The sequence below is a fragment of the Meles meles genome, chromosome 3 (genome assembly GCF_922984935.1).
Source record: "Meles meles chromosome 3, mMelMel3.1 paternal haplotype, whole genome shotgun sequence".
NCBI classification, from domain to species: Eukaryota; Metazoa; Chordata; class Mammalia; order Carnivora; family Mustelidae; genus Meles; species Meles meles.
Window position 1 is genome coordinate 122244277 of NC_060068.1, and position 24284 is coordinate 122268560.

Sequence of the window (24284 nt, forward strand, 5' to 3'; positions counted from 1 at the left end):
AGCATACATCTTGGAGGCAAAACCAGTGAGACTGGTGAGGGGAGGAGAGTGTGAAGCAAAGCTGTCTTCTGGGAGCCACCTTTGCATTTTGGAGGCAGTAAAGCCCTCCTCAGGGAGACCCTATTTCCCCCATTTTTTTTTTTAGATGTTTATTTTTATTTACTTGAGGGAGAGAGAAGAATGAGTGGTGGTGGGGAGGGCAGAGGGAGAGGGGGAAGCAGACTCCCCGCTGAGGAGGGAGCCCAGTGAGGGCTTGATCCCCCCTGAGATCATGACCTGAGCCAAAGGCAGACGCCTAACCAACTAAGCCACCCAGGCACCCCTCCGACATTTTGTAAATGAGGAAACGATGTTTCTTGGCAGGTAAGTTATTTGCCTTGGATCATCCAGGTGAGAAGGTAGAGCTGCAATTCTAAGTAGATCTGTATGTGTTGATCATTCCACCAGGCTTCCACTGGACCGGAAGCTTCCTGTGGCTGCCGAGGGTAGGGGGCTTAGCAGTCAGGGAGGCCTTGCAGCCACAGAACTCCCCTGGGGCCTGGCCTTTGCAGGGTAAATTTATCATTAGTTTGGAGAACATTTCTAGAACATGGAACACATTTATCTTTTTAAACAGAACAAGCGTCCCAAAGCCAAATGGAAGCAGTTTTAGATGCTCTGGAGCACTTTCCCCTTTAGGGACTGCAGAGAGGAGAGGCTGACTTTTCATCAGTGGTGTTTCTGCATTTCTGCATGTACACATGTGTGTACACACACACACACACACACACGCACACACACACACAGGCATCCTGATCATGGGGGCTGGGGAGTCTCACAATAGAGGGTGGGAGGGAGGATGGTTGCTCTTGGAGGATGACACCCCCTTCCATTTTCTTGGTTACCTGGAGGTGACCTGGGCTCCTAAGGCTCAGACCTCAAGGGCTGCGTTTCCATCCCGTCGTCTCCTCTCTGGGCGGTTCAGGTTCCTGGGTTGAAACTGTAGACCCACTATACCCATCTCGAATCGATGCCTGCTGGCCCTGGCCCGAGTCCCCCACCTTTTTGCTAAGGAGAGGAACTGTGTGTTGCTCAGGTTTAAAGGTGAGACATAGCAGAGTTCGAGGGCCTTGGTCCCGGCCCGGAGGGCTGACCGTCATGTACACCCAGCGAGGCTGCTGGGCTGCACAGGGATGTGGCAGGCTCTCTTTGTTCCCAGGCTGGCTGTCACCCCCCACCCCACCACCATCCCACCCCCAGCCTTCATGGATGCTAGGATGTCCAGAGAACTGGGTCACACACAGGCTTTCGAACCGTGTGACCAGATACTCTCCCAGATTGAGACTTCTGGGTCAGAGTTCTTTCTCTTTTTCCCTAAAATTGCTGGTGCCAGTGATGTCTTCCTTATAGGACATCGGCCTGTCTCAGCTTACCTTCCCTTGTGAGAACCCAGGTGGGGCAGGGAGGTAGTGTTCCAACCTGGCTGCCCACCTTCTCTTGTATTCCTTCATTTTTTTGGCCAGGGGTTCTACGAGCCTTAGTTTCTTCGGAGTCGGGATTTCTGTGTCTTCGTTAACACTCAACCCTCTCACTGCCCAATGAGCAGAGACTCAGATGGAAGCTTCTTTATGTGGCTGTGGAGAGTGTCTCTGGTTTCCCAGAGAACAGGCAGCCTTTGCCTCTTCTTTCTCGTGATCACTCCAGCAGTTTCCACTTAGTTGGTAAAAACTTAGCTTAGTTTTAGCACCTAGTTACCATGTCTGTGCCTGTCAGGAGGCACAACAGGCATCCCCGTATTTAACCCTCAAAGAACCTGAGAGGTAGACATGATCTGTGCCATTTACGGTTGCAGGAAGAGGGGCCAAGAGATTGAGTGACTGCCTGAGGGCACCCAGCCGGAAGTCAGCAGAGCTAAGACCCAAACAAGGTCCCTCTGGCCCCTGAGAGTGTTCTGGGCTCTCTCAGACAGTAGTGGGGGGGGGGGGGGGGCAGATGAACTTGGCGGAGAACAGGACATAGGCTTCATGGACCCAAACCTTGAGAGGCTGCCAAGGAGCCCTGATTCATCGTCAGGAGGCCCACATTCTTTCTGCTTCATTTTCTTTTCTGATTCATGTTAATCTTTAATGGATTTGCCTAGAAGGAAACACAAGTAACACTTTGGAGTTGATCCTGCAGTTATTTTTTTCTGTGAGTAAACACATAAACACATACATTGACAATATATGTGTTAGGAAATTAAGATATACTCTGAGGTTTAGGTCAAGTTTTCATTGCATTGGTATTTTGAATAGGTAATATAATGTCATGGTTCAAAACTGAAAGAAACAAAAGCAAAAACAAACAAAAAAAGAAGAGGGTAAATAGTGAAAATTTTCCCTCCCTCCCTTTCCTGCCAGGCATCTAGTTCCCCTCTCTGTGATAATATTGTATAATGTAATCCTTCTTGAAGAACAGTGTTTAAATAAGAAAGTGAACACACAGAGACACATAAGTTGTCTTTCCTTTTTGTTTTTCACCCATGTGGTAGGGTAACATAATAGACCCACTTGTCACCACCTTGCTTTTTTCACTTAAAGATAATTCTAGATCTGTTCATATAGAATTGTTATTTTTTTTAATTGTCCTGTTTTTAAAAGATGTTTTTCCATGTAATTAAATATTTTCTAAAACTTGATTTTTTTCATGGTTGTGTACACAAAATTAACATCAGGTGAATATATTTTAATTTCTCTAACTAAACCTATATGATGGACATTTAAGTCATTTTCAGTTTGGGACTGTTAGAAACACTTTTGTTATGGATATCCTTATTCAGTTGTGCATCTATGAATATTTCTTTAGAATCAGTACCTAGAAATGGAAATACTGTGTCAAAAGGCATGAACTTGGGGCACCTGGGTGCTTCAGTTAAGCATCTGCCTTCGGCTCAGATCATGGTCCCAGGGTCTTGGGATCGAGTCCTGCTTCACGCTCCTTGCTCAGTGGGCAGCCTGCTTCTCCCTCTCCCACTGCTGCTCCCCCTGCTTGTGCTCGCTCTCTCTCTCTCTGTCAAATAAATGAACAAAATCTTAAAAAAGAAAAAGGCATGAACTTATTACCAGTTCTCCTCCAGAATGTACCAGTCCATACAGCAAGTTATGAAAGTATCAATTGCCCTATCCTCTTGCCTTTTTAATGAAAATGGATTTTTCAGTTTGATCCTCATATCCATATTAGGTAATTTTAAAATTCCTTGTTTTTTCTTTCATGTCTATTCATGTTTTGTGTTCCTTTTTAAAAGTAGGCTCCTCCTTGGGGCACCTGGGTAGCTCAGTGGGTTAAGCCTCTGCCCTCCGCTCAGGTCATGATCTTAGGGTCCTGGGATCGAGCCCTGCATCAGGCTCTCTGTTCAGCGGGGAGCCTGCCTCCCCCTCACTCTCTGCCTGCCTCTGCCTACTTGTGATCTCTGTCTGTCAAATAAATAAATAAAATCTTTCAAAAAATAAATAAAAGTAGGCTCCTCCTTTTTCTCTTATAGATTTGTAAGTAGTCTCATACATAAATCATTAGTGTCTTGCCTGTCCATAATGTCCAATTCAGCCCTCTAGAGTAGAGTTCTAGTCATGCCTTGCCCGGTCCCACGCTCCAGCCTTCCGCGTCTCCAGCTGGGAGTTCTGTGGTCGCTGAGCTGCACGTTCTTCGCCCCTCAGGCGCCAGGAGCTCCGCGAGCTTCGGCTGCTCCAGAAAGAAGAGCATCGGAACCAGACCCAGTTGAGCAGCAAGCACGAGCTGCAGCTGGAGCAGATGCACAAACGCTTCGAACAAGAAATCAACGTGAGTGTGAGAAAGGACAGGTCCCAGAGGGCTTCTTGCCCCGTGTTTTCTTACAGGCAGTAGGGAGCCCAGTTCCTGTGGTTTCCTGATCTCACCAGGCCTTGACTTGTGAACAGAGAATCTCATGAAAGCCTCAGTGCTTCTCTGAGTCATTTGGGAGGGTCTCCAGAAGGGGACGGACCTTTGTCAAGCACCGTGCAAGAACCTTGCAAGGTAGACAGTCCGGTCTCCCTTTTGCACGAGGAAACGGAGACTCGCGGAGGCTAGGTGACTTGTCCCAGGTCACAGGCAGAGGTGGTCGAGCTGGGATTCAAGTCCAGGCCTGATCAGCTCTGGGCTCGCCTCCTCTTGATTCCCATCTTCCTCCCGGGTATAAAGTGACTTTGCTAAATTTCTTCTTCTGCTTCTTCTAGGCCAAGAAGAAGTTCTTCGACACGGAGCTGGAGAACCTGGAGCGTCAGCAGAAGCAGCAAGTGGAGAAGATGGAGCAGGACCACGCCGTGCGCCGCCGGGAAGAGGCCAAGCGGATCCGGCTGGAGCAGGACCGGGACTACACCAAATTCCAGGAGCAGCTCAAACTGATGAAGAAGGAGGTGAGTATGTGTTGGGCAGAGGCTGGGGGTGTCTAGGTTGTAAGTGATCAGAACCCCAGCTGAGCCCCGCTTCCGGGAGCTCGTGTCCATGTGTCTGGATTCATGGGCCCAGCTGCCCCGTGAAGAGCCACTTCTCCGTCATTTGCTGTCTTGTGTTGACTTGACTCCCAGGCAGCTTTCTGGACATCCTCCCAGCCTAGCAACCCCAGCTGAAAGAGAACAGGGGAGAAGGAAGGCATGGCAGCCCAGGGGGATCTGAGATGTTTTCAGCAGAAAGGGGAGCGGGTGCTGGGGGCAAACACAGTGTGTCTTCTGTGCCCTGCCTTCCTTCTCCCCAAACAGCAGTCCCAGTTGGGACCCATGTGGCTCTTCTTCTCTTTGCTCTCCCAGCTGGAAGAGGAAGGGGAGGGTGGCAAAGAGGCAGATGGTCTGGAGACAAAGGGAGAGAGGCTTCCCCTAGCCTGCCCTGTTGTAGGGCATCTGGGTTCCAAAGAACAGCCCACACCTCCCTCTGTGGAGCCTGTCGCCGGCAGGCGGGGGCATACTTGGTGGGCCGTTCCCAGTGTCCAGACAGCCTCTAAGGATGGTCTGTGGGGCTGGCAGCCTCAGAGCCCGGCTCCCAGACCACAGTGTGGGCGTGACATTTGTTTTATCCAGGGGGCCTTGGGCCGCTGCAGGGCCACGGCTGGGGTGAGACGTGTGGGCACAAAACTTAAGGGAGCGCCCAAAACCTTGCTCATCAAATAATATTCTAGTGTGGTGTTTTAAAATAAAAACTAACTGCAAAATATTCACGGTGAACAGAATGTCAGCTACTTGAAGTCAGCCTCCAATAGGACCAAGATTAGTGTAAGGTAATGAGTTTGAGTCCTGCAAATATAGGGCGGGGGATCCTGTCTGTATTTACTATTTTGATATTCATGGGGCTCCTGGGGGCTCAGTCTGTTAGGCGTCTGCCTTCGGCTCAGGTCATGGTCCCAGAGTCCTGGATCGAGTCCCATGTCAGGCCCTCCACTCTGTGGGGAGCCTGCTTCTCCTTGTCCCTCTGCCTACTGTTCCCTCTGCTTGTGCTCTCTGTCAAATAAATAAAGTCTTAAAAAAAAAATTCGATAGTCATGATTTGGGACATGAATTTTGAGATTTTTAAATGTAATTTATCTTGATTACTGAAGTTTATGGTATTCCCTTTTATGCCCGGCGGGGGCACCTCATTGGCCTTACCCTGCTCCTGGCCCTCCTGCTGAGAGCAAGGCCAATGGGCTGGGGTATCATGCTGTATGAACCCCCCCCACCCCCCAGCTCCAGTGCAGGGAGCAGAGGCTTGGGAGTCAGGCCTGGTTCTGAGTCTTGGCTCTGGATCACTAACTGTGTTGAGCCTTGGACAGCAACTTTCCTGGGTCCCAGTTACCTTCTATCAAATGAGAGCTACTCAGCACCTCTTGTACGGACTATCCACACGCAGGGCACTGTGCTAGGTGCTGGGTGTACCGAGCAAAAGAGACAGGAACCCTACTCTCAAGATGCCGTTCACTGCCTCGGAAGCCAGGAGGTCTTGGCCATTAGAGATGTACGTTTTCTATACCCGTCTTTTTCTCCTTTCCTTCTGGCACTCCCTAAAACACGAATATTACACCTTTGGTATTTTCCCGTAAGTCTCTAAAACTTTAGTCTTTGTCATCCTTTCTCTTGGTGGTTCATGTTGTATAATTTTTATTACTCACTCTGCAAATTTACTGGCTCCTCTGTCACCTCCACTCCACCCCAGCTCTGCCCAGTGCTTTCTGGGTTTCGTGTCAGACGCCGTATTGTTGGGTCCTAAGTTTTTTGTGTGCCTCTTTTTTGAAGATTTTATTTATGTGAGACCGAGAAAGGGAGAGCACGTGCCTGTGTGTGGGGGTGGAAGGGCAGAGGGAGAGGGAGAAGCAGACTCTGCACTGAGCACAGAGCCCAATGTGGGGCTTAATCCCATGACCCCGAGATCATGACCTGAGCTGAAACCAAGCATCACATGCTTAACTGGCTGAGCCACCCAGGTGTCCCTTGTCTCTTTTTTAGGGTTTGTATTTCTCTGTGGCAACATTCTCTCTTTCCATTAACCTCAGGTATATTTACCTTCACCTGACAGAGTGCAGTTACAATAGCTGTCTTAAAGTTTTTGTCTGGTAATTCTAATGTCTGGTCATCATGGAATTGGCATGTGATGGTTTTTCCTTTGAAAATCGGTCCAATTTCCTGATTCTTTGTATGTAGAGTCATTTTGGATTTGCTGGCATTTACTGATCACTGACATTTTGAATGTTACAGTCTATATACTCTGGGTCCCATTACAGTCTAGAGAATGTTGACGACTTTGTTTTAGCAGGCAGTCAGATCCTGGTAGGCTCAGAGCACAGGGTCTGTCTTGGCTTCTGAGGGTGGCGGCTCCCATTGTTGCGTGGTTTTCAAAGCCCCTGCTATACTGCTTTGGGTCTATCTTGTACCGCTCAGCTCAGGTAAGCTTGAGATGTGTGAGCACTCATGCACAGAATTAGGGTTTCCCTCCTTCTGCTGCCTTCTCTCTGGGGTTCTTTCCACACGCTGTCTGACCTGCACAAGCCTCTTTTCCCGGTCCTCTGCCAGAACATGAGGTTTCTTTTTCTTTTTTTTAAATTTTATTCATTTATTTGACAAACAGAGATCACAAGTAGGCAGAGAGGCAGGCAGATAGAGAGGAGAAAGCAGGCTCCCCTCTAAGTGGAGAGCCCGATGCGGGGCTCGATCCCAGGACCCTGGGATCACGACCTGAGTTGAAGGCAGAGGCTTTAACCCACTGAGCCACCCAGGCACCCCAGAACATGAGGTTTCTTATGGAGTTTGAGTCACCGTTCCCACCACACCACTGTGCAGGTTTGGGACTGGTGCAAAGCCAGGAGCGCAAAAGGAAAAAAACCAGGAAACTGAAAAATTAGGAGACTCACCCCTGTCCTAACCTCTTAGAGAAGAGGTTAAAGAAAACTTCTTAAAGAAGTTTTGACTCCTCCAATGGCCACCTGTTTTTGTTTACTTTTCAGAGCCCTTGGGTAGTTGTTTTTTGTATTTTACCCAGGGTTTTTCATTGTAGTCAGCAGGAGAGAGAGGCTGCTTTGGCTTATACTCACCAGGCCAGAAGAACTCCCCTGGAATGTACTTTTGATCGTGGACAGTATTTTTCTACCAGCGGCTCCTAAGAGCCCCTTGTCAGTGAGTTTTGGGGTGTCAGGGACTTGCTAAGGTGTGAGTTCCTCAGAACTCTGTGAAAAACTCTGGGTGGCTTAGAGAGAACTATCATGAATCTCTTCTCCCTCTTCTGTTATAAAAGAAAGAAGCCCATTTCCAGCTGGCTTGAAAACACTTACTGGCTTCTGACCAGGAGGGCAGAAGTGTCATCAGGAATCCTTCCTTTTCAGGTTTTGGTATTGCTTCCTGGCACTGAGTTTTGTCCCAGGCAGGCCCCTCTGGGGTGACCCACTGTGGCCTCCATCCTCCCAGTTTAGCAACCCCAGAGGATAGGCAGCCACTTTCTTTGATGGTTCGAGCACACATCCTAAAGCTCTCCTCGGCCCAGTGAGGGTCATGTGTTCACCTCTGAACCAGTCCCCAAGGGCAGGGCGTGGAGTACAGTGACTGACAGCCTGCGTCCTGCGTCAGGCCTAGAGCCAGATGGAGGGGGCAGGCACTGTCAGCCCCACCTGAACCTCAGGCACTGAGGAGACGGTACCTGAAGTGTATGTCGTCTTTTCCAGGGAGATCGCACCCCTGAGGGGTTAAAAATAGCTTCAATCATTATAATGGTTTAACAGACTGACAGTTTATCTGTGGGATTAGTATTTCGTGGGGGTGGGTGATGAGGAAGAAAATGTCTAAAAAGGCTTCTGAGGGGACAGTACTGGACGAAGGTGGAGCAAGGCTGCCCCTCTGAGGGAAAGGGAGGTGCTGCCATCAGAAGGGGGCTGGACGGCAAGCAGCAAAAGCCGCACCTCTCGCTCTGGGGGAGTCCAGAGCCAGCAGCAGACGGGAGTAGGCCTGTTGGGACCCCTGTCAGAGGGGCTTGGTGGAGAGTGGGGTTGGGGGCCAGTGCCTAGAAAGCCGAACCTCACCTTTGGTCTTCCTGACCCAAGAGTTCAGGGTTTGAAGACTTATTTTCTAGGAAATGTGAGGAGGGAGCCTGACCCCACCACTCTCTGCTGTTTCTGGTGCAGGTGAAGAATGAGGTGGAGAAGCTCCCCAGGCAACAGCGCAAGGAGAGCATGAAGCAGAAGATGGAGGAGCATGCGCAGAAGAAGCAGATTCTTGTGAGTCCTTGCCCCTTAGTTGGGGAGCAGAGGGGTTGGAGAGTCCCAGGTTTGAGACCCTGAAAGATGAAGTTCCCCCTCTATCTATGCCCGTGCTTTACCCCTTGCATACCCATCTCTCATTCCGAGTGCTTAAATCCAGACTATCCTTGTTAGCACCTCCCCCATGCAGCCTTCCTTGACTGCTCTCACCCCAGCCAGGAGTAAGCTCCTGTTTCTGGACATTCCAGCCCTTTACATCCCCCTCTTCCAAAGTGTTTAGTGCCTCCTGCCTTGTCTTCGGGTGGTTTGTATGTTCTACCTCCTTGAATAACCCAGTTCATCCATTAGCCCACTTAGCATCTTTTGGAATCTCCATAGATCAAATCACAATCTCCCGGACCTGGCCCTGTTCTTGGATTCCGAGGGGGCACTGCCTTCCATCCTGCTGTCAGGCCAGAAACCTTTTCATTCCTGACCCCTCCTTTCCCTCCAACCCTTTATCACTTCCTAAAAGCATGTTTTTTTGTTGTTTTTTTTTTTAAGCTCCAGACTGTCTCTGGATCTATCCACTTTGTCTGCATCTCTGTGACTTCCTGCCATGGTTATCTTTTGCCTGAACTGCTGCAGTAGCCTCCCAGCTAGTCTCCCTGCTTCGTCTCTTGCTTTCCTACAGTTTTCTCTCCCACCAGCCTGTGCGATCAACACAGATTCCAAATCTGATCATGTCACCCTCCCCCTATAGTCTTGTGTCCTGAAAACCTTCAGTGGCTCCCACTTTGTTCATAAGATAGGCCAGCCTCCTTATGTGCTTACAAAGTTCTGTGGGTCTGGTGCCGCCCAGCCTCTCCCAGCTTGACTCAGTCCCCTCTGCCCCAGTCTCACCAGCCTTCTTTGTAGCCCCGTCAGACCATGTGCTCATTTTTCTCCCACTATGGAGACTGTATATTTTGCTTCCTCTGTCCCCAAACGTACACTTAAAAATGCTTTGTATACTATCTGGGGTAGCCTTCATGGCTTACCAGGGTAGGTGGTGTTTGGTTTTCCCTTTGCAGAGGAAGAAACTAAGGCTCAGGGAGGTGACTCTCTGGAGTTAGCAATATGGGGCACAGCCCCAAACTCAGTCTGTCTCCAGACTTTGTGTTTTCTCCAGGATACATCATTCTGTCATACAACCTGTCCCTTGATGCTATCATCAGAAAAAGAATTCCGGGCTGGGGAGGGTGGGGTAGATGGCCCCCATCCCCGCACAGGGAGAGTAGATTGGCTCTTCAAGGAGGCCGTTTTGGCAGTGGCATCAAGAGCCTCAAAAATGTGCACATTGTTGGCCTGGATTTTCTGTTTCTAGAGACTAATCCTGAGGATAAGTCATCACAGAGGTTTACAAACAGCTCCCAGAGGCTGAAGAGCAGCACCATCTAAAATAGAGACAACCTGGAAACAACCCATTAAGTATTGGGTGAATAAGCTAGGGTACACCTGGGCCATGAAGTATTTTCAGCCATTAAAAGTCGTTTGATAGAAGATTACATTAGGACATGGAAAGGTATTTTTCATTTTTTAAAAATTATAGTAAAACATATATAACAGAATTTAGCATCTGAAGCATTTTTAGTGTCCAGTTCAGTGGTATTAAGTACATTCACCCCATTGTGCCAACCATCCTCACCACCCCTCTCTAGAACCCTTTATCTGGCAAAACTGAAACTACCAAATAAATAGTAACACCCCATGATACCCCTCCCCCAGTCCCTGGCAACCACCGTTCTACTTTCTGCCTCCACAAATCTGACCTCCTAAATGTGGGAACATACGGTATTTGTTCTTTTGTGTCTGCTTTACTTCAGTTTAGAAGGCCCTTGAGAATCACCCATGTCGTAGCACACATAAGAAGCTCCTTCCTTTTTCGGGGCCAAGTAATATTCCACAGTCTATCTGTACTACATTTTATTTATGCACCTTTCTGTCTGTGGATAGTTGTTTCCATCCCATAGTTATTGTGAATAATGCTGTTATGAACATGTGTGTACAAATCTCTAAGTCCTTTTGCAGAAACACATTTGTATAGATAAACCCAAACCAGCTGCTACTCCTGGGTGATAGGATTTCTGGGGATTTTTGTTTCTGCTTGTATGTTCCCTAAAGTTTTTAAATTTTAATTTTTTTAACTCTTTATGACGGCAAATTAAAAACAGAGGCAGAAAGAAGTGCAACAGGAACCCCCTCATTACCTGATCTTAGGAATTAGGAACTCATGTCCCCTTATTCCCCTACCCTTCTGTGTTATTTTGAATCAAACCCCACATATCCTAACATTTCACCTGTAAAATGTCTCAGTATGTATCTTTAAAAAATAAATCCACAGTACTATAAATGTACCTAAAACTTTAAATATTTAACAATAATTCCTGACATATTTGCATTTGAATCATTATTTACATTTCCAATTGTCTCATTAATTCTTCCATTTTACAATTTGTTTGAATCAGGGTCCATATAAAGTGCAAGTGCCACAACTGGTTGACGTGTCTCTAAGTCTCACATTTCCACATGTTTTCTTCACTGCTCGTGAGGACCTTCCTTCTGTAATAGCAGTAGAGGGTGAGGTGCCGAAGCCAGCGCCAAAGGTCTGTTCTCTCTCCCACCCAGGACCGGGACTTCCTGGCCAAGCAGAAGGAGGACTTGGAGCTGGCGATGAAGAAAATCACTGCTGACAACAGGCGGGAGATCTGTGACAAGGAGCGCGAGTGTCTTACTAAGAAGCAGGAACTCCTTCGAGGTGGGTGCCAGAGGGGGCTCTGCTAGGAACTACAAGGTGCTTTTCCATCCTAAAAAGAAAAGACATTCCTTCAGGGCGAAATGTGGGGACAGCCACCCCTGAAGTCGGGGCTGAGGCACAGAAACCAGTTGTCACCAACACTATTTGACATTATTCCTGATGTCGAGGAAGGAAGAAAGAAAGAAAGAGCGACGGAGAGCGGGTAGAAATTGTAATAGGTCCACTGGGTGAATGGGGTGCTGGGGGTCGGACAGTATTGAGCCCCGTACGAGAGCTATAGCGTATCGAGCGACTGCTTTGCCAGGCCATGTGCCAGTCCTCGTGGCTCGGTCTCCTTGAATCTTCACCTTAACGCAACAAGGTGTTCTTGTAGACAAGGAAAAAGAGGCTTGCGGAGCGACTGTGCTGTGGCTGGGGTTGCTCGGCTAATGGTGGTAGAGTGGGCCTTGACCGCGGATCTCCTCTTGAAGCCGGGCTCCTAACCACCCTGCTGTGGTGGGGCTGACCGGTTTGCATGCTGGCAGGTCCCTCACCTGCCCAGGACCTTCTGGACACCCCAGTGTGGGCCACTCCCAGAGGGAGGCAGAGGAACTGCTGCGGAGGGAGGGCTTTTGTATCTGGATGGGGTCCCTTGGCAGGGTAGGGTCCTGGGCTAGAGCTCTGAAGGGCAGCTCGGCTTAGGGTCTTTCTACTGTCCGGGCTTTATCTCATCTAGTTCGGTGTGGTTTTGTGGGGTGTGCAAAGCAAGTGGGCTCTCAGTGGCCAAAAATCTGTTGTTTGAACTGCATGTATAACAGCTGGATGGTGAAAATTTGAGTGTGGCGCTTGCAGGCTTTTGAGCCAACAGAGCAGCCTGTTGTGAAGAAGTAAACAACATCGGGCCAAGGTTCCCGCACCGTCTCTTGCTTACTGACACAGCAAAGCGCTGTGACGGCTCATGCAGCTGAGCAGTGTGGACCCCTCAGTACTTGGGGTTGGGGCTGTGAAATGGGGTCCCTGATGTTCTGAGGAGCCACAGATGTTGCCCTCATTTTCTTTTTTTGTCCCACAATATCGAGAAGACCCACCCTCCTTAGGGGACAGTGGTTCTGGTTTTGGTCAGGAAGCCAAATCACCATTCCGATTACTGTGGGCAGCTCCGGTGTTCACAGAACAGGAATGCAGTGACATAAACTGACCATTCTTCGTGGGTTGAGCGCAGCCCGCTGTGTGTCTCGTGGGGCCTGAGGTCCTCCTCTGACACCGGTGTCCTGCCTGTGGCTGAGCAGAGGATCAGATCATAGACTTCCAGTGATAAAATGCCGGATACTGCTGTCTCAATAATGTTTATATAAGGGACGTGCAGTGGCCAAGGAGTGTGTCCCACATTTTCCAAAGGACGAAGTAGCGACAGAGAGCTGTCCTGGCTTCTTCATGGAGCTCCAAGAGCCCTTCCCACCTGCCCGTTAAGAAACACTGAACATACATATGTCTCCTGAGAACACTTCTCCCTCTGTGGTGTGGTTGTACCCATTTGGCAGAAGCAGGAGTGGAGGCCTGGAGAAGGTTTGTTACCTGTCCCAAATCCTAGTGAATGAGAGGGGCTCCAGCCTAGGTCTCTGGTTTCTGTGGCTTCTGACTCTGGTCACTACCTGGTGTACTGTTCTCCTGGCCCAGTGGGGCTCTGGCCATAAGCATCTCATCAGGCCTCATCCTTCACAGACCGGGAGGCCGCTCTATGGGAAATGGAGGAGCATCACCTGCAGGAGAGGCACCAGCTGGTGAAGCAGCAGCTCAAAGACCAGTACTTTCTCCAGCGGCATGAGCTGGTGCGCAAGCACGAGAAGGTGAGGTCCCTGGCTAGGCGGGCCACCAAGACTGCCACAGAAAGGACTGGGTAGGGCCATGAGGCCATGCCGTGACAGGGTGCCACTTGAGGCGTGACTGTGCTCCCAAGAGGAGCCAGGTGTTGGTCGCAGTGGGGCCCAGGGAGGTTCTTGGGGGATGTCCTGCCTCAGGTGGAGGCACCAGGATAGGGGAAACCATGTAGGGAAGCAGATGGCAATTCCCTCACGGACTGTTTAGGGTATGTCTTTCACATTTTTCCCTTCTCCCTCATCTTTCCATTTCCCCCTTATCGCTCTCTTTTGCATGCATTCCCTCAGAATGCTTTTAAGTCTCAACTTAAACACCACTTCTGCTGGGAAGCCTTCCTTAACCCCCTCAGACCAGGCAAGGGCCCCTGCTCTGTGGGGCCAAAGCGCCCTTACTTCTTTGTAATTGTCTTTCTTGGTTTGATCCCCTTAGTGGGAACAGAGACAGACAAACCAAGCTATGGATGTACAGTCAGTGGGTAATTACAATTCCTAATCTAAATGCAATGATAGCGGTCAGCACAGGGCTATGGCAGCTCTAATAAGGGTGCCCAACCTGGCTTGGAAGTCAGGGGAAGCTCCTTGGAGGAGGTGACAGCCATGCCAAGTTTTGAAATACAAAGAGGTGTTAGGTGAAGGGAAAACTCAAATTTAATAAGGCTTTTAATTGACACCTGCCATCAAGAATGATGAACCATCCCTGTCTGTGTACATTTTACTCTGTGGTATTAGCTTTAATGGCATGTGACCACAGATCATATGAGAAGGCATTTAGAAGGTAAAAATCCCAAACATTTACAAAAAGCAACATTTTCTGTTCTCACTTTAAAAATTTAACAGTAGAAGTAAAACGATACCAGCCCTGCTCTGCCGGGCACTTGGGATCACGTGGATTCTGGACTCTGGAGTAGTGCGTGGCAGCCTTGGGCCTCTCCTTGCACACTGCCCCCCCCCCCGCCCCCTGCCCAGAGCCCAAAGCACATGTGATCATGAACTTGGCCCCGGCCGGCTGTCCCCTCAGGAGCGGGAGCAGATGCAGCGCTACAATCAGCGCATGGTGGAGCAGCTGAAGGTGCGGCAGCAGCAGGAGAAAGCGCGGCTGCCCAAGATTCAGAGGAGCGAGGGCAAGACGCGCATGGCCATGTACAAGAAGAGCCTCCACATCAACGGCGCGGGCAGCGCCTCAGAGCAGCGCGAGAAGATCAAGCAGGTGGGGCTCTGCGGTTGTGCTGAAGCTGGGGGCCTGCACCTTATGCGGCTGGGGGGATGGAAGACAGAGCTGCAGGGTGGGGGCGTGGAGGAGACGTGCCAGTCACCCCCTCATCAGCTGCTCTGCTGGACGGTTCCCTCTCAGATGCTGGTGCTTCGATCCCGTGGCTTCCTCCGCCGGTAAACCCCTTCCTCTAGCATCTACCGAGACCCCACTTGTGCGTCATCCATGTGGCTTGGGGACATGGGGTCGGTGGCCTTGGGCTCCTCTGATTCCTATGTAGTGGCCATGTCACAACAATACAGTGTTGTGTCCCCACCAGCCTGGGTCTCCGCTCAGGAGGAGGACAGAGCCTGAATGGTGTAGGGCACTTGGGTTATGCACAAAGCAGTCCCTTTGACAGGGCGTTCTAGAACAAATGGTGGAGGTGCCCCCCAGCCCCCTGGTGACCTGGCCAGGCTTGTGGCCCTCTGAGGCACTCACTCTCTCTGTGGCAGTTCTCCCAGCAAGAGGAGAAGAGGCAGAAGTCGGAGCGGCTACAGCAACAGCAAAAACATGAGAACCAGATGCGGGACATGATGGCACAGTGTGAGAGCAACATGAGCGAGCTGCAGCAGCTGCAGGTACCGCCCTCCCTGCCCCCTCTTCTTGGACTGCCTCAGTTTCCCTCAAAGACGTCTCTCTCAGGGACCAAAAACTACAAACAGGGAAGGAGTCTCCTGAGAGGAGCCGGGGCTTAAACAATTTCCATCCTGCTGAGTAATGTTGGCCAAATCCCATCACCTCCCAGGCTCTAGTTCCTGCCTGCACAGACTGGGTATGGGCTCGGGGAGAGAATTTCTATTTTGTAGGATGGGGTGAGGCTTTGTAAATGAGATGACTGAACTAAAAATGCTTTGCCTGGGGCCTGGCGGTTGCATGCTGCTGGGTGTCTTGGGACACAGGGTCCCGATTATCCTAACGCCAAAACCAGGCATTACAAGGAAAACAGCAAAACACTCTCTCTCAAACATAGATGCACAAATTCTCAACAAAATATTAGCAAATTGACTGCTACAAATCTAAAAAGAACGTAAGTGGGCTTTATCCCAGGCTGGTTCAACATTCAAAAATCAATGTAATCCATAACATCAATAGGCTAAAGAAAAGGCACATGATCATATAGAAAAAGCATCTGACAAAACCTAACACTCATTCATGGTAACACTCTTAGTAAACTAGGAATAAAGGGGAACTTCCTCAACTTGATAAAGAACACACACAAAAACCTACAGCTCAGATCATCCTTAATGGCAAGAGGCTCAGGGAAGGGGATCCTGGTGTTGCCAACCTCCTGGTGACCCCTTTCCCCAGGGAGATCCTGAACTCTTGAAGATTCCTGACTCCTGAGCTTGCCTGATGCCTGAGGGGCGCCACCCCACGAGCTGGTACTGGGAGCCCCCTTGTGGTAGAGCCAGGCATTGCCATACCTGAGGGATGGGCAGGCTCAAACCTCTGATTTCAGGAAATTGCGCAGGCTGTTAGACCCATCTGGCAATTTCTGGAGAGGCAGAGAGGCGTGGAGAAAACATGACAGGCATTGAAGCCTGTCAGGTAGGGACCCTGCCATGTGTTGCTCTGTGAAATTTAGCCAACCCCCTCATCTTCTGCATCTGTTTTCCCATCCCTGCCTCATGAAGTTACTGGGAGGATTAACTGAGAGAACCCAGAGTTCCAAGGGCCCAGCTCCTGGCAGGTCAAAGGTACTCTATGCTTCTAGGAGTATTGTTTCTAACTAAACATTTCTAAGCCCTCAGAAGCCAGAGCACGAAACCCAAAACGAAAAATCCCCCAGTGGGTTTCACTCTTTCAACTCAATAGGGTTGGTATATCTGGATGAAAGTGCTTTCTTTCCCCTTGCTTTAGATTCTCTGCGAGGAATCAATAGGGACTTGTATCTTTTGCCTGTGAGAAATTCTAAGTAACTTTTGTGAGGCAGATAACTTACCTAAGAGAACAGTAAAGTTGGGAGTGCGTCAATCAGGTCCATGTCCTCATCCTTACCACAAATTTCTTCTGAGGAAATGACATAAGATACAGAAAATTACATATATAGTTTATCTTAGCTCTGCCTGCCATAACAAAATACCAGTCTGGGTGGCCTAAACAAGTTTATTTTCTCACAGTTTTAGAGCCTGGAAGTCTAAAATCAGCTTCCCGGTGTGGTTGGATTCAGCCTCTCTTCCTGGCTTGCAGATGGCCTGCTTCTTGCTGTGCCCTCACATGGCACAGAGAAGGAGAAAGCCACCTCTCTAGTCTCTTCTAAGGACACTAATCCCATCATGAGGGCCCCACCCCTAGGATCTCAGCTAAACTTAATTTTTCCCTAAAGGCCCAACTCCAAATAGCATCACAGTGGGGATTAGGGCTTCAACATATGAATTTTGGGGAGACACAACTCAGTCCAAAGCACACAATACAGTGCTATTTAAAAGAGTGAAAATTAAGAGCAACCTAAGTAACCAGATGTAGGGGAGTGTTTAAATTTGATGAATCCACACTGGGATATTCTGTAGGCATTGAAAATGATTAAGAAAAATGTTAATTTTTTGTAGAAATATTTACATTGTAACGTTAAGGGTTGGGGGAAACAGGTGTCAGAAATGTATAATGCAGGGTGAGCTGAACAACATCTAAATTTTTGCAGTGGGTGCCTCTAGTGGTGGAATTAGGGGACTTATTTATTGTTAATAGTTTTATAAAAATGACATATATGTTCATGTTGAAGAATTCAAACAATGCAAAAAAGCACCAAGAAGAAAGATGCAAATTGGGACGCCTGGGTGGCTCAGTGGGTTAAAGCCTCTGCCTTCGGCTCAGGTCATGATCCTAGGGTCCTGGGATTGAGCCCTGCATGGGGCTCACTGCTCAGCAGGGAGCCTGCTTCCCTCCCTTTCTCTCTCTGCCTGCCTCTCTGCCTACTTGTGATCTCTGTCAGATAAATAAAATATTAAAAATTACTGTAACTCCCACTACATAATAAGAACTATTAAAATGAATATTCTGAAATATTCCTCCAGGCATTTCTTGGTATCTGTGTATTAATAGGTATAGAGTTTCATGTAAATTATAATCAAGGAGAAGAAGTAAGAAATGAATAATGCTGATGTCGTCATGGCTATAGCATGAAGTCTGTTTTAGCCCTCTGTACCTCTGCCTTCTGAGTTTCTTACCTGTTATGCCTGGAATTTGTTCCAGAATGAAAAGTGTCACCTCCTGGTAGAACATGAAACCCAGAAGCTGAAGGCCCTAGATGAGAGCCATAACCAGAACCTGAAGGAATGGCGGGACAAGCTTCGGCCACGCAAAAAGGTAACCATGTCTGGGCTTGTGGGCTCGGTGGTAGGCTCTTCTCCACGCTGAGGCACAGGTGTCTGCCTATGATGTGAGTACAAATATAAATAAGATATAGATTTATAGATTTACTTGAAGAAATTGGCTCCTAGGTTTGTGGATGGCTGGTAAGTCTGAAATCTGCGGGGCAGGTTGGAGACTCAGGGAAGAGTTGATGTTGCAGTTGCGAGTCCCAGGACCGTCTGCAGGCAGAATTCCTTTTTCCTTAGGGGGACCTCAGTTGTAAGGCCTTTGACTGTTTGGATGAGGCCCACCCACATTCGGGAGGGTAATCTGCTTTACTCAGAGTCTACAGACTTAAATATTAATCACATCTGAAAGTTCCTTAACAATGACATCTCCCTAGGGGTTTGACCAAACAACTGGGTGCCATGCCCTGCAAGGTTGACACATAAAATTAACCATCACAGGGCCTCGGTGTGGTCAGTTATAAAGTGGATGTGGATATTGTACAGTGTGATGAAGTCCACAGCCAGCCCCTAGTACAGGCCAAAGACATACTTCCTTCCCTCCACTCCCAGCCTCTCTAAGGAGAGAGCTGCCCTAACTGCCCTTGGTCAGGTTTCCAAAAGCCCTGAGGTTTGTTCTGCCGTCACACATCAGCTCTGCTTGTTCTAACTGTGGTCTGGACAAGAGGCAGCTGCCCGCCTCAGCTGCCTGATGGCTCTGGAAGTCCTTGAAGTGAGGCTTCCCTACCTGTGCTAATGGAGCTTTCTGTCTGGAAGCTGGCCACGGTCCCAGACCTTCCTCTCAGCAGGCCCATGTTCATCATTTTCTGTACTCAACAGGCCTGTTGGGACTTTTGATACTTGACAACTCAAATCAATAATGCTCCTGCTAACATACGTTGACTCTGGTATCAGGAAATAAATGTTCATCTGGTTCTCTTACCTGGGTGTTCTATACCCTTGGCACGTCCTGAGAGAGAGTCTGAAAATGAATGATCACGTTGCCTCTGACAACTGCCTCATATTTCCAGGGCACCTGGGTTTAGGGGAGGTACCACAGTGTATGTCTGGACAGCCGTACTGGATTTTGCTTGTGGGCCTGCTATTATGCAGAATTCTTTTTTAATTTAAAGATTTTATTTGAGAGAGAGAGAGAGGTGGGGGAGACCCCAAGCAGGGGGGAGGGGCAGAGGGAGAGGGAAAAGGAAACTTCCCGATGCAGGACTCCATCCCAGGACTCTGGGATCATGACCCCAGCTGAAGGCTTAACCAACTGAGACACCCAGGCATCCTATTTTACAGAATTCTTTGTAGAACTGTCTGTCATTAGCTACCTGGGTTACTGTTGGAACATGGAACCAGAGTGATATGATTTTTTATACTCTTGCATTATAATCTATAGTCTTGAGCTGTACAGGGGCGGGGGAGATGACTGTACACTATACAATCATTTTAGAGAAATTCAGACTTGTTGTTTCAAGTAAGTACAGAATATCTGGTAGCATCAACAAAGTGTTGCTTGGGTGACAGTTAACACAGAATATGGCCTCAGACAAGTCTTCCCTTCCCAATCTTGCTTTTTAGGGGTATAAAATGTAGATAACATTTCTTCCCTTAAAGCGAGTGTTAGCAATCTATTGTCCATGGGCCAAATCTGGCCTACCATCTGTATTTGTAAATAAAGTTTTACTGGAACACAGCCAAGCTCATTCGTTTCAATATTGTCTCTGGCTGATTTCGTACTACAACGGCAGCTGAGTATTTGTGACAGAGACCTCACAGCCTGTAAAGTGGAAAATATTTATGATCTGGCCCTTTACAGCAAAAGGATTACAGATTCCTGCCTCAGGTTATACAGATGAATGTATGTGGTAGGCAGAGGAGAGCAGTGATTCAGAGCACAGGCTTTGGAGTAAGACAGGCATGAAGTCAAGTCCTGGCTCCCCTATTACTCTCTGTGAAACCCTGGGCAAGTTACTAACCTCTCTGCTCAGAAAGTGGTAGCTTTGATAATGAAATTGTTATTCCTATAGCAGAGATCACAAACTGAAATTGGCTTACAGGTATTAGGTTTGGCCAATATATAGAAATTTAAACATTTTTTGAAAGTTGCCAACCTTGGGGCGCCTGGGTGGCTCAGTTGCTTGAGCGTCTGCCTTCAGCTTGGTTTATGATCCCAGGGTCCTCGGATCGACCCCTACATTGGGCTCCCTGCTCAGCAGAAGCCTACTTCTCCATCTTCCTCTACCTGCCGCTCTCTCTTGCGCTGGTGTGGTCTCTCTCAAACAAATAAAATTAAAAAAAGAAAAAAAGGAAAGTTGCCAACCTTTAAATTAAGTATAGGCATACCTGTTTTATTGTACTTCACAAACAACTGTGTCCCCCCCATGGTGAGTACATCCACCGGTGTCACTTTTCCAATAGCATTTGCTTACTTCATGTCTCTGTGTCACATTTTCATAATTCTTGCAATATATTTTTTTAAGATTTTATTTATTTATTTGACAGAGAGAGATTACAGGGAGGCAGAGAGGCAGCCAGAGAGAGAGGAAGGGAAGCAGGCTCCCCGCTGAGCAGAGAGCCAGATGCGGGGCTCGATCCCAGGACCCTGGGATCATGACCTGAGCCGAAAGCAGAGGCTTTAACCCACTGAGCCACCCAGGTGCCCCAATTCTTGCAATATTTTAAAGTCTTTATTGTTATGGTGATCAGTGATCTTTGATGTTACTATCATACTTGTTTTGGGGTGCCATGAAACTTGACCACAAAAGATGGTGAACTTCAAAACAAGTCTCAATAAATTTAAGAAGAATGAAATCATATCATGCATCTTTTCCAAGCACAACAGTATGGACTGGAAATTAATCACAAGGAAAAAAAAAAAACTGAAAAAACATGAAGTTGTGAAAACTGGACACCATATTACTGAACAAGTAACAGGTGAACGAAGAAATGAAAGAGGAAAAAATGGACACAAATGAAAATGAAAACACACTGGTTCAAAATCTTTGGAGTTCTAAGAGGAAAATTTATTGTGATACTGGCTAATCTCGAGAAGCAAAAAAAATCTCACATAAACAATCTAAAAGAGCTAGAAAAAGAAAAAAGCCTAAGGTTAAGAGAAGATAAGAAATAATAATGATTAGAGCTTTAGATGAAATTAAGAATAACAAATCAACAGAAAAAAATCAATAAAACTAAGAGCTACTTCTTTGAAGAGTTAAACAGAATGGATAAACTTTTAGCCAGTCTCATCAAGAAAAAAAGAGAAAGGACCCAAATAAATAAAATCAGAAATGAAAGAGAACATCCAGCACCCAGAAATAGAAAGGATTACATGAGAATAGTACAAAACATTATATGCCAACAAACTGGACAAGCTAGAAGAAGTGGATAAATTCCTAGAAACAATCTTCTAAAACTGAATCAGGAAGAATTAGAAAACCTGAACAGACCAATTACTGGGAATGAAATGGAATTGGTACGCAAAAAGTTACCAACAACAACAGCAAAAAAACCCAGGGCCAGAAGAATTCACGGTGAATTCTACCACACATTTAAAGAAGACATTATTTTCCTCAATCTATTCCAAAAAAATGGAAGAGCAAAGAAAGCTTCCACGTAACCTCTAGGAGGCCAGAATTAATCGTGAGGCCAGAATTAATCGTGATACTAAAACAAAGACGATACAAAAAAAGAAAATCACAGGCCATATTCCTGATGAACAACAGATGCTAAAATTCTGAACAAAGTATTAGCAAACCACACTCAACAATACATTAAAAAGATCGGTCAACATGACATGTATCAACAAAATGAAGGATAAAAATCATATGATGACCTCAGCAGATGCAGAAAAAGCTTCGACAAAATCCAGCATCTGTTTGTGATAAAAACTCTCAACAGAGTGGGTTTAGAGGGAACATACCTCAACATAGTAAAGGTCCTAAATGACAAACCCACCGCTTAACATCCTCAGTGGTAAAAAACTGAGAATTTTCCTCCCTAAGATCAGGAATAAGATAAGGAGAATGTGCCCACTTTCACAACTTTTATTCAACATAGTAGTGAGAATCGTAGCCACAGGAATGGACTTAAAAAAAAAAAAAAAAGATTAAATACTTCTTTACCAATTTGGATGCCCTTTAACTGTCACTGTTTGCAAAAGACCTAATACTATCCATAGAAAACCCTAAAGATTCCACCAAAAAAACTATATTAGAAGTACTAAATCAATTCAGTAAAGCTGCAGGACACAAAATTAATACACAGAAATCAGCTGTACTTTTATACACTAATAACACAGTAGCAGAAAGATAAATTAAGAAAGCAATTCCAGGGCGCCTGGGTGGCTCAGTGGGTTAAAGCCTCTGCCCTCGGCTCAGGTCATGGTCCCAGAGTTCTGGGATTGAGTCCCACATTGGGCTCTCTGCTCAGCAGGGAGCCTGCTTCCCCTTCTCTCTCTGCCTGCCTCTCTGCCTACTTGTGATCTCTATCAAATAAATAAATGAAATCTTAAAAAAAAAAAAAGAAAGCAATTCCATTTATAATTGAACCAAAAAGAATAAAATACCGAGGGATGAACCAAACTGTAAGACATTAATGAAAGAAATTAAAGATAACAAAAACAAATGGAAAGATATTCCATGCTCATGGATTGGAAGAATTAACACTGTTAAAATGTCCGTATTGCTCAAAGCAATCTACAGATTCAGAGCAGTCCCTATCAAAATACCAACAGTATTTTTCACAGAACTAGAATAATACTAAAATTTGTATGGAACCACAAAAGACCCTAAATAGCCAAAGAAATCTTGAAAAACAACAAAACTGGAGGTATCAGAATGTCACATTTCAACATACACTACAAAGGTGGAATAACCAAACAGTATGGTACTGACATAAAAACAGACACAAAGATCACTGGAACATAATAAAGCCCAGAAGTAATCCCACATTTACATGGTCATGAATCTATGCCAAAGGAGGCAAGAATATACAATGGGGAAAAGATACTCTCTTTAAGAAATAGTGTTGGGAAAACTGGACAGCCATACAAAAGAATGAAAATGAACCATTTTCTTACAATACATAAAAAAACAAACTCAAAGTGGATTAAAGTCCTAAATGTGAGACCTTGAATCATAAAAATCCTAGAAGCTAGCAGAGGCAGTAATTTCTCTAACACAGGCTGTAGCAGTATTTTTTTTTAAGGTATCTCTCCTAAGGCAAGGGAAACAAAAGCAAAAATAAACTATCGGAACTACCCCAAACTGAAAAGCTTTTTTTGCAGAGCAAAGAAAAACATCAACAAAATGAAAAAGCAACCTACTGAATGGAAAAATACATTTGCAAATGATATGTCTGATAAGGGGTTAATATCAAAATACGTAAAGAACTTAAACAACTAAACACCAAAAACCCCAAATAGTAAATGGGCAGAGGACATGAATAGACATTTTTCCAAAGATAGACATTTAACCAACAGATACATGAAAAGATGTTCAACATCATTAATCATCAGGGAAATGCGAATCAAAACCATAAGCAGGTATCACCTTGCACCTGTCAGAATGGCTCATATTAAAAGGACAAGAAATAACAAGTGTTGACATGGTTGCGAGAAAAAGAACTTTTGTGCACTGTTGGTAGAAATGTAAATTGGTGCAGCCGCTGTGGGAAATAGTATGGAAATTCCTCAAAAAATTAGACATACCATATGATCTAATAATTCCACTACTGGGTATTTAGAAAACAAAAACATTAATTTGAAAAGACATATGCACCTCTATATTTATTACAGCATTATTTACAACAGTCAAGATGGGAAAGTAACCCAAGTGTCCATCAATAGATGAATGCATAAAGAAAATGTGATATACACACGCACACTGGAGTATTACTTAGCCATGGAAAATGAGATCTTTGCCATTTCAGACAATGTGAAGGTCTTATCCTAAGTGAAATAAGTCAGACACAGACAAATACTGTTACATTTCATATATATATATATATATCATTACATGTAGAATTGAAACAAAACAGAGTAGACAGAAAGCAGAAACAAACCCTTAAGTATAGAGAACAAACTGATAGTTGCCACAGAGGAGAGGAGTGAGGGGAAGGACAAAAATGGGTGGAGTGGGAGATACAAGCTTCCAGTTGTAGAATGAATAAGTCAGAGGGATAAAAGTTAAAGCATTGAGAACATAGTCAAGAGTATTAGAGTAGCATTATGTGATGACGGATGGTAGCTACACTTGTGTTGAGCATAGCATAATGTAGAGACTTGTCAAATCACTGTTGTACACTTGAAACTAATGTAACATTGTGTGTCAACTATTCAATACAATAAATCATAAAATACACTTTAAAAAAAATAACACAGCCAACTCTTGCATATCTTAAGACTGATGCACTAACT

General features: G+C 46.4%; 1 protein-coding gene and 1 long non-coding RNA gene across 5 annotated transcripts in view; one reads left to right on the plus strand and one right to left on the minus strand.

Moving 5' to 3' along the window:
* The window catches only part of STK10 (serine/threonine kinase 10), a 122733-nt gene that overhangs the window by 89994 nt on the left and 8455 nt on the right, over positions 1-24284 (plus strand). The window contains exons 11-18 of the mRNA XM_045999580.1: positions 3672-3795; positions 4209-4388; positions 8606-8698; positions 11327-11456; positions 13158-13282; positions 14331-14519; positions 15017-15142; positions 17757-17870. Coding sequence (XP_045855536.1) covers positions 3672-3795; positions 4209-4388; positions 8606-8698; positions 11327-11456; positions 13158-13282; positions 14331-14519; positions 15017-15142; positions 17757-17870 — 1081 coding nt within the window. The remainder of the gene's footprint in view (positions 1-3671; positions 3796-4208; positions 4389-8605; positions 8699-11326; positions 11457-13157; positions 13283-14330; positions 14520-15016; positions 15143-17756; positions 17871-24284) is intronic.
* LOC123938294 overlaps positions 11375-24284 on the minus strand; it is a 76486-nt gene continuing 63576 nt past the window's right edge. Inside the window, exons 4-7 of one of the 4 annotated variants that reach the window (XR_006817707.1) lie at positions 17732-17936; positions 16507-16574; positions 12572-12716; positions 11375-11505 (exon numbers count right to left, since the gene is read on the minus strand). This is a non-coding gene — a long non-coding RNA (uncharacterized LOC123938294). Of the gene's footprint in view, positions 12717-16506; positions 16575-17731; positions 17937-24284 lie in introns of all 4 variants that reach the window. The other 3 variants (XR_006817708.1, XR_006817706.1, XR_006817705.1) reach the window with 3 other exon arrangements.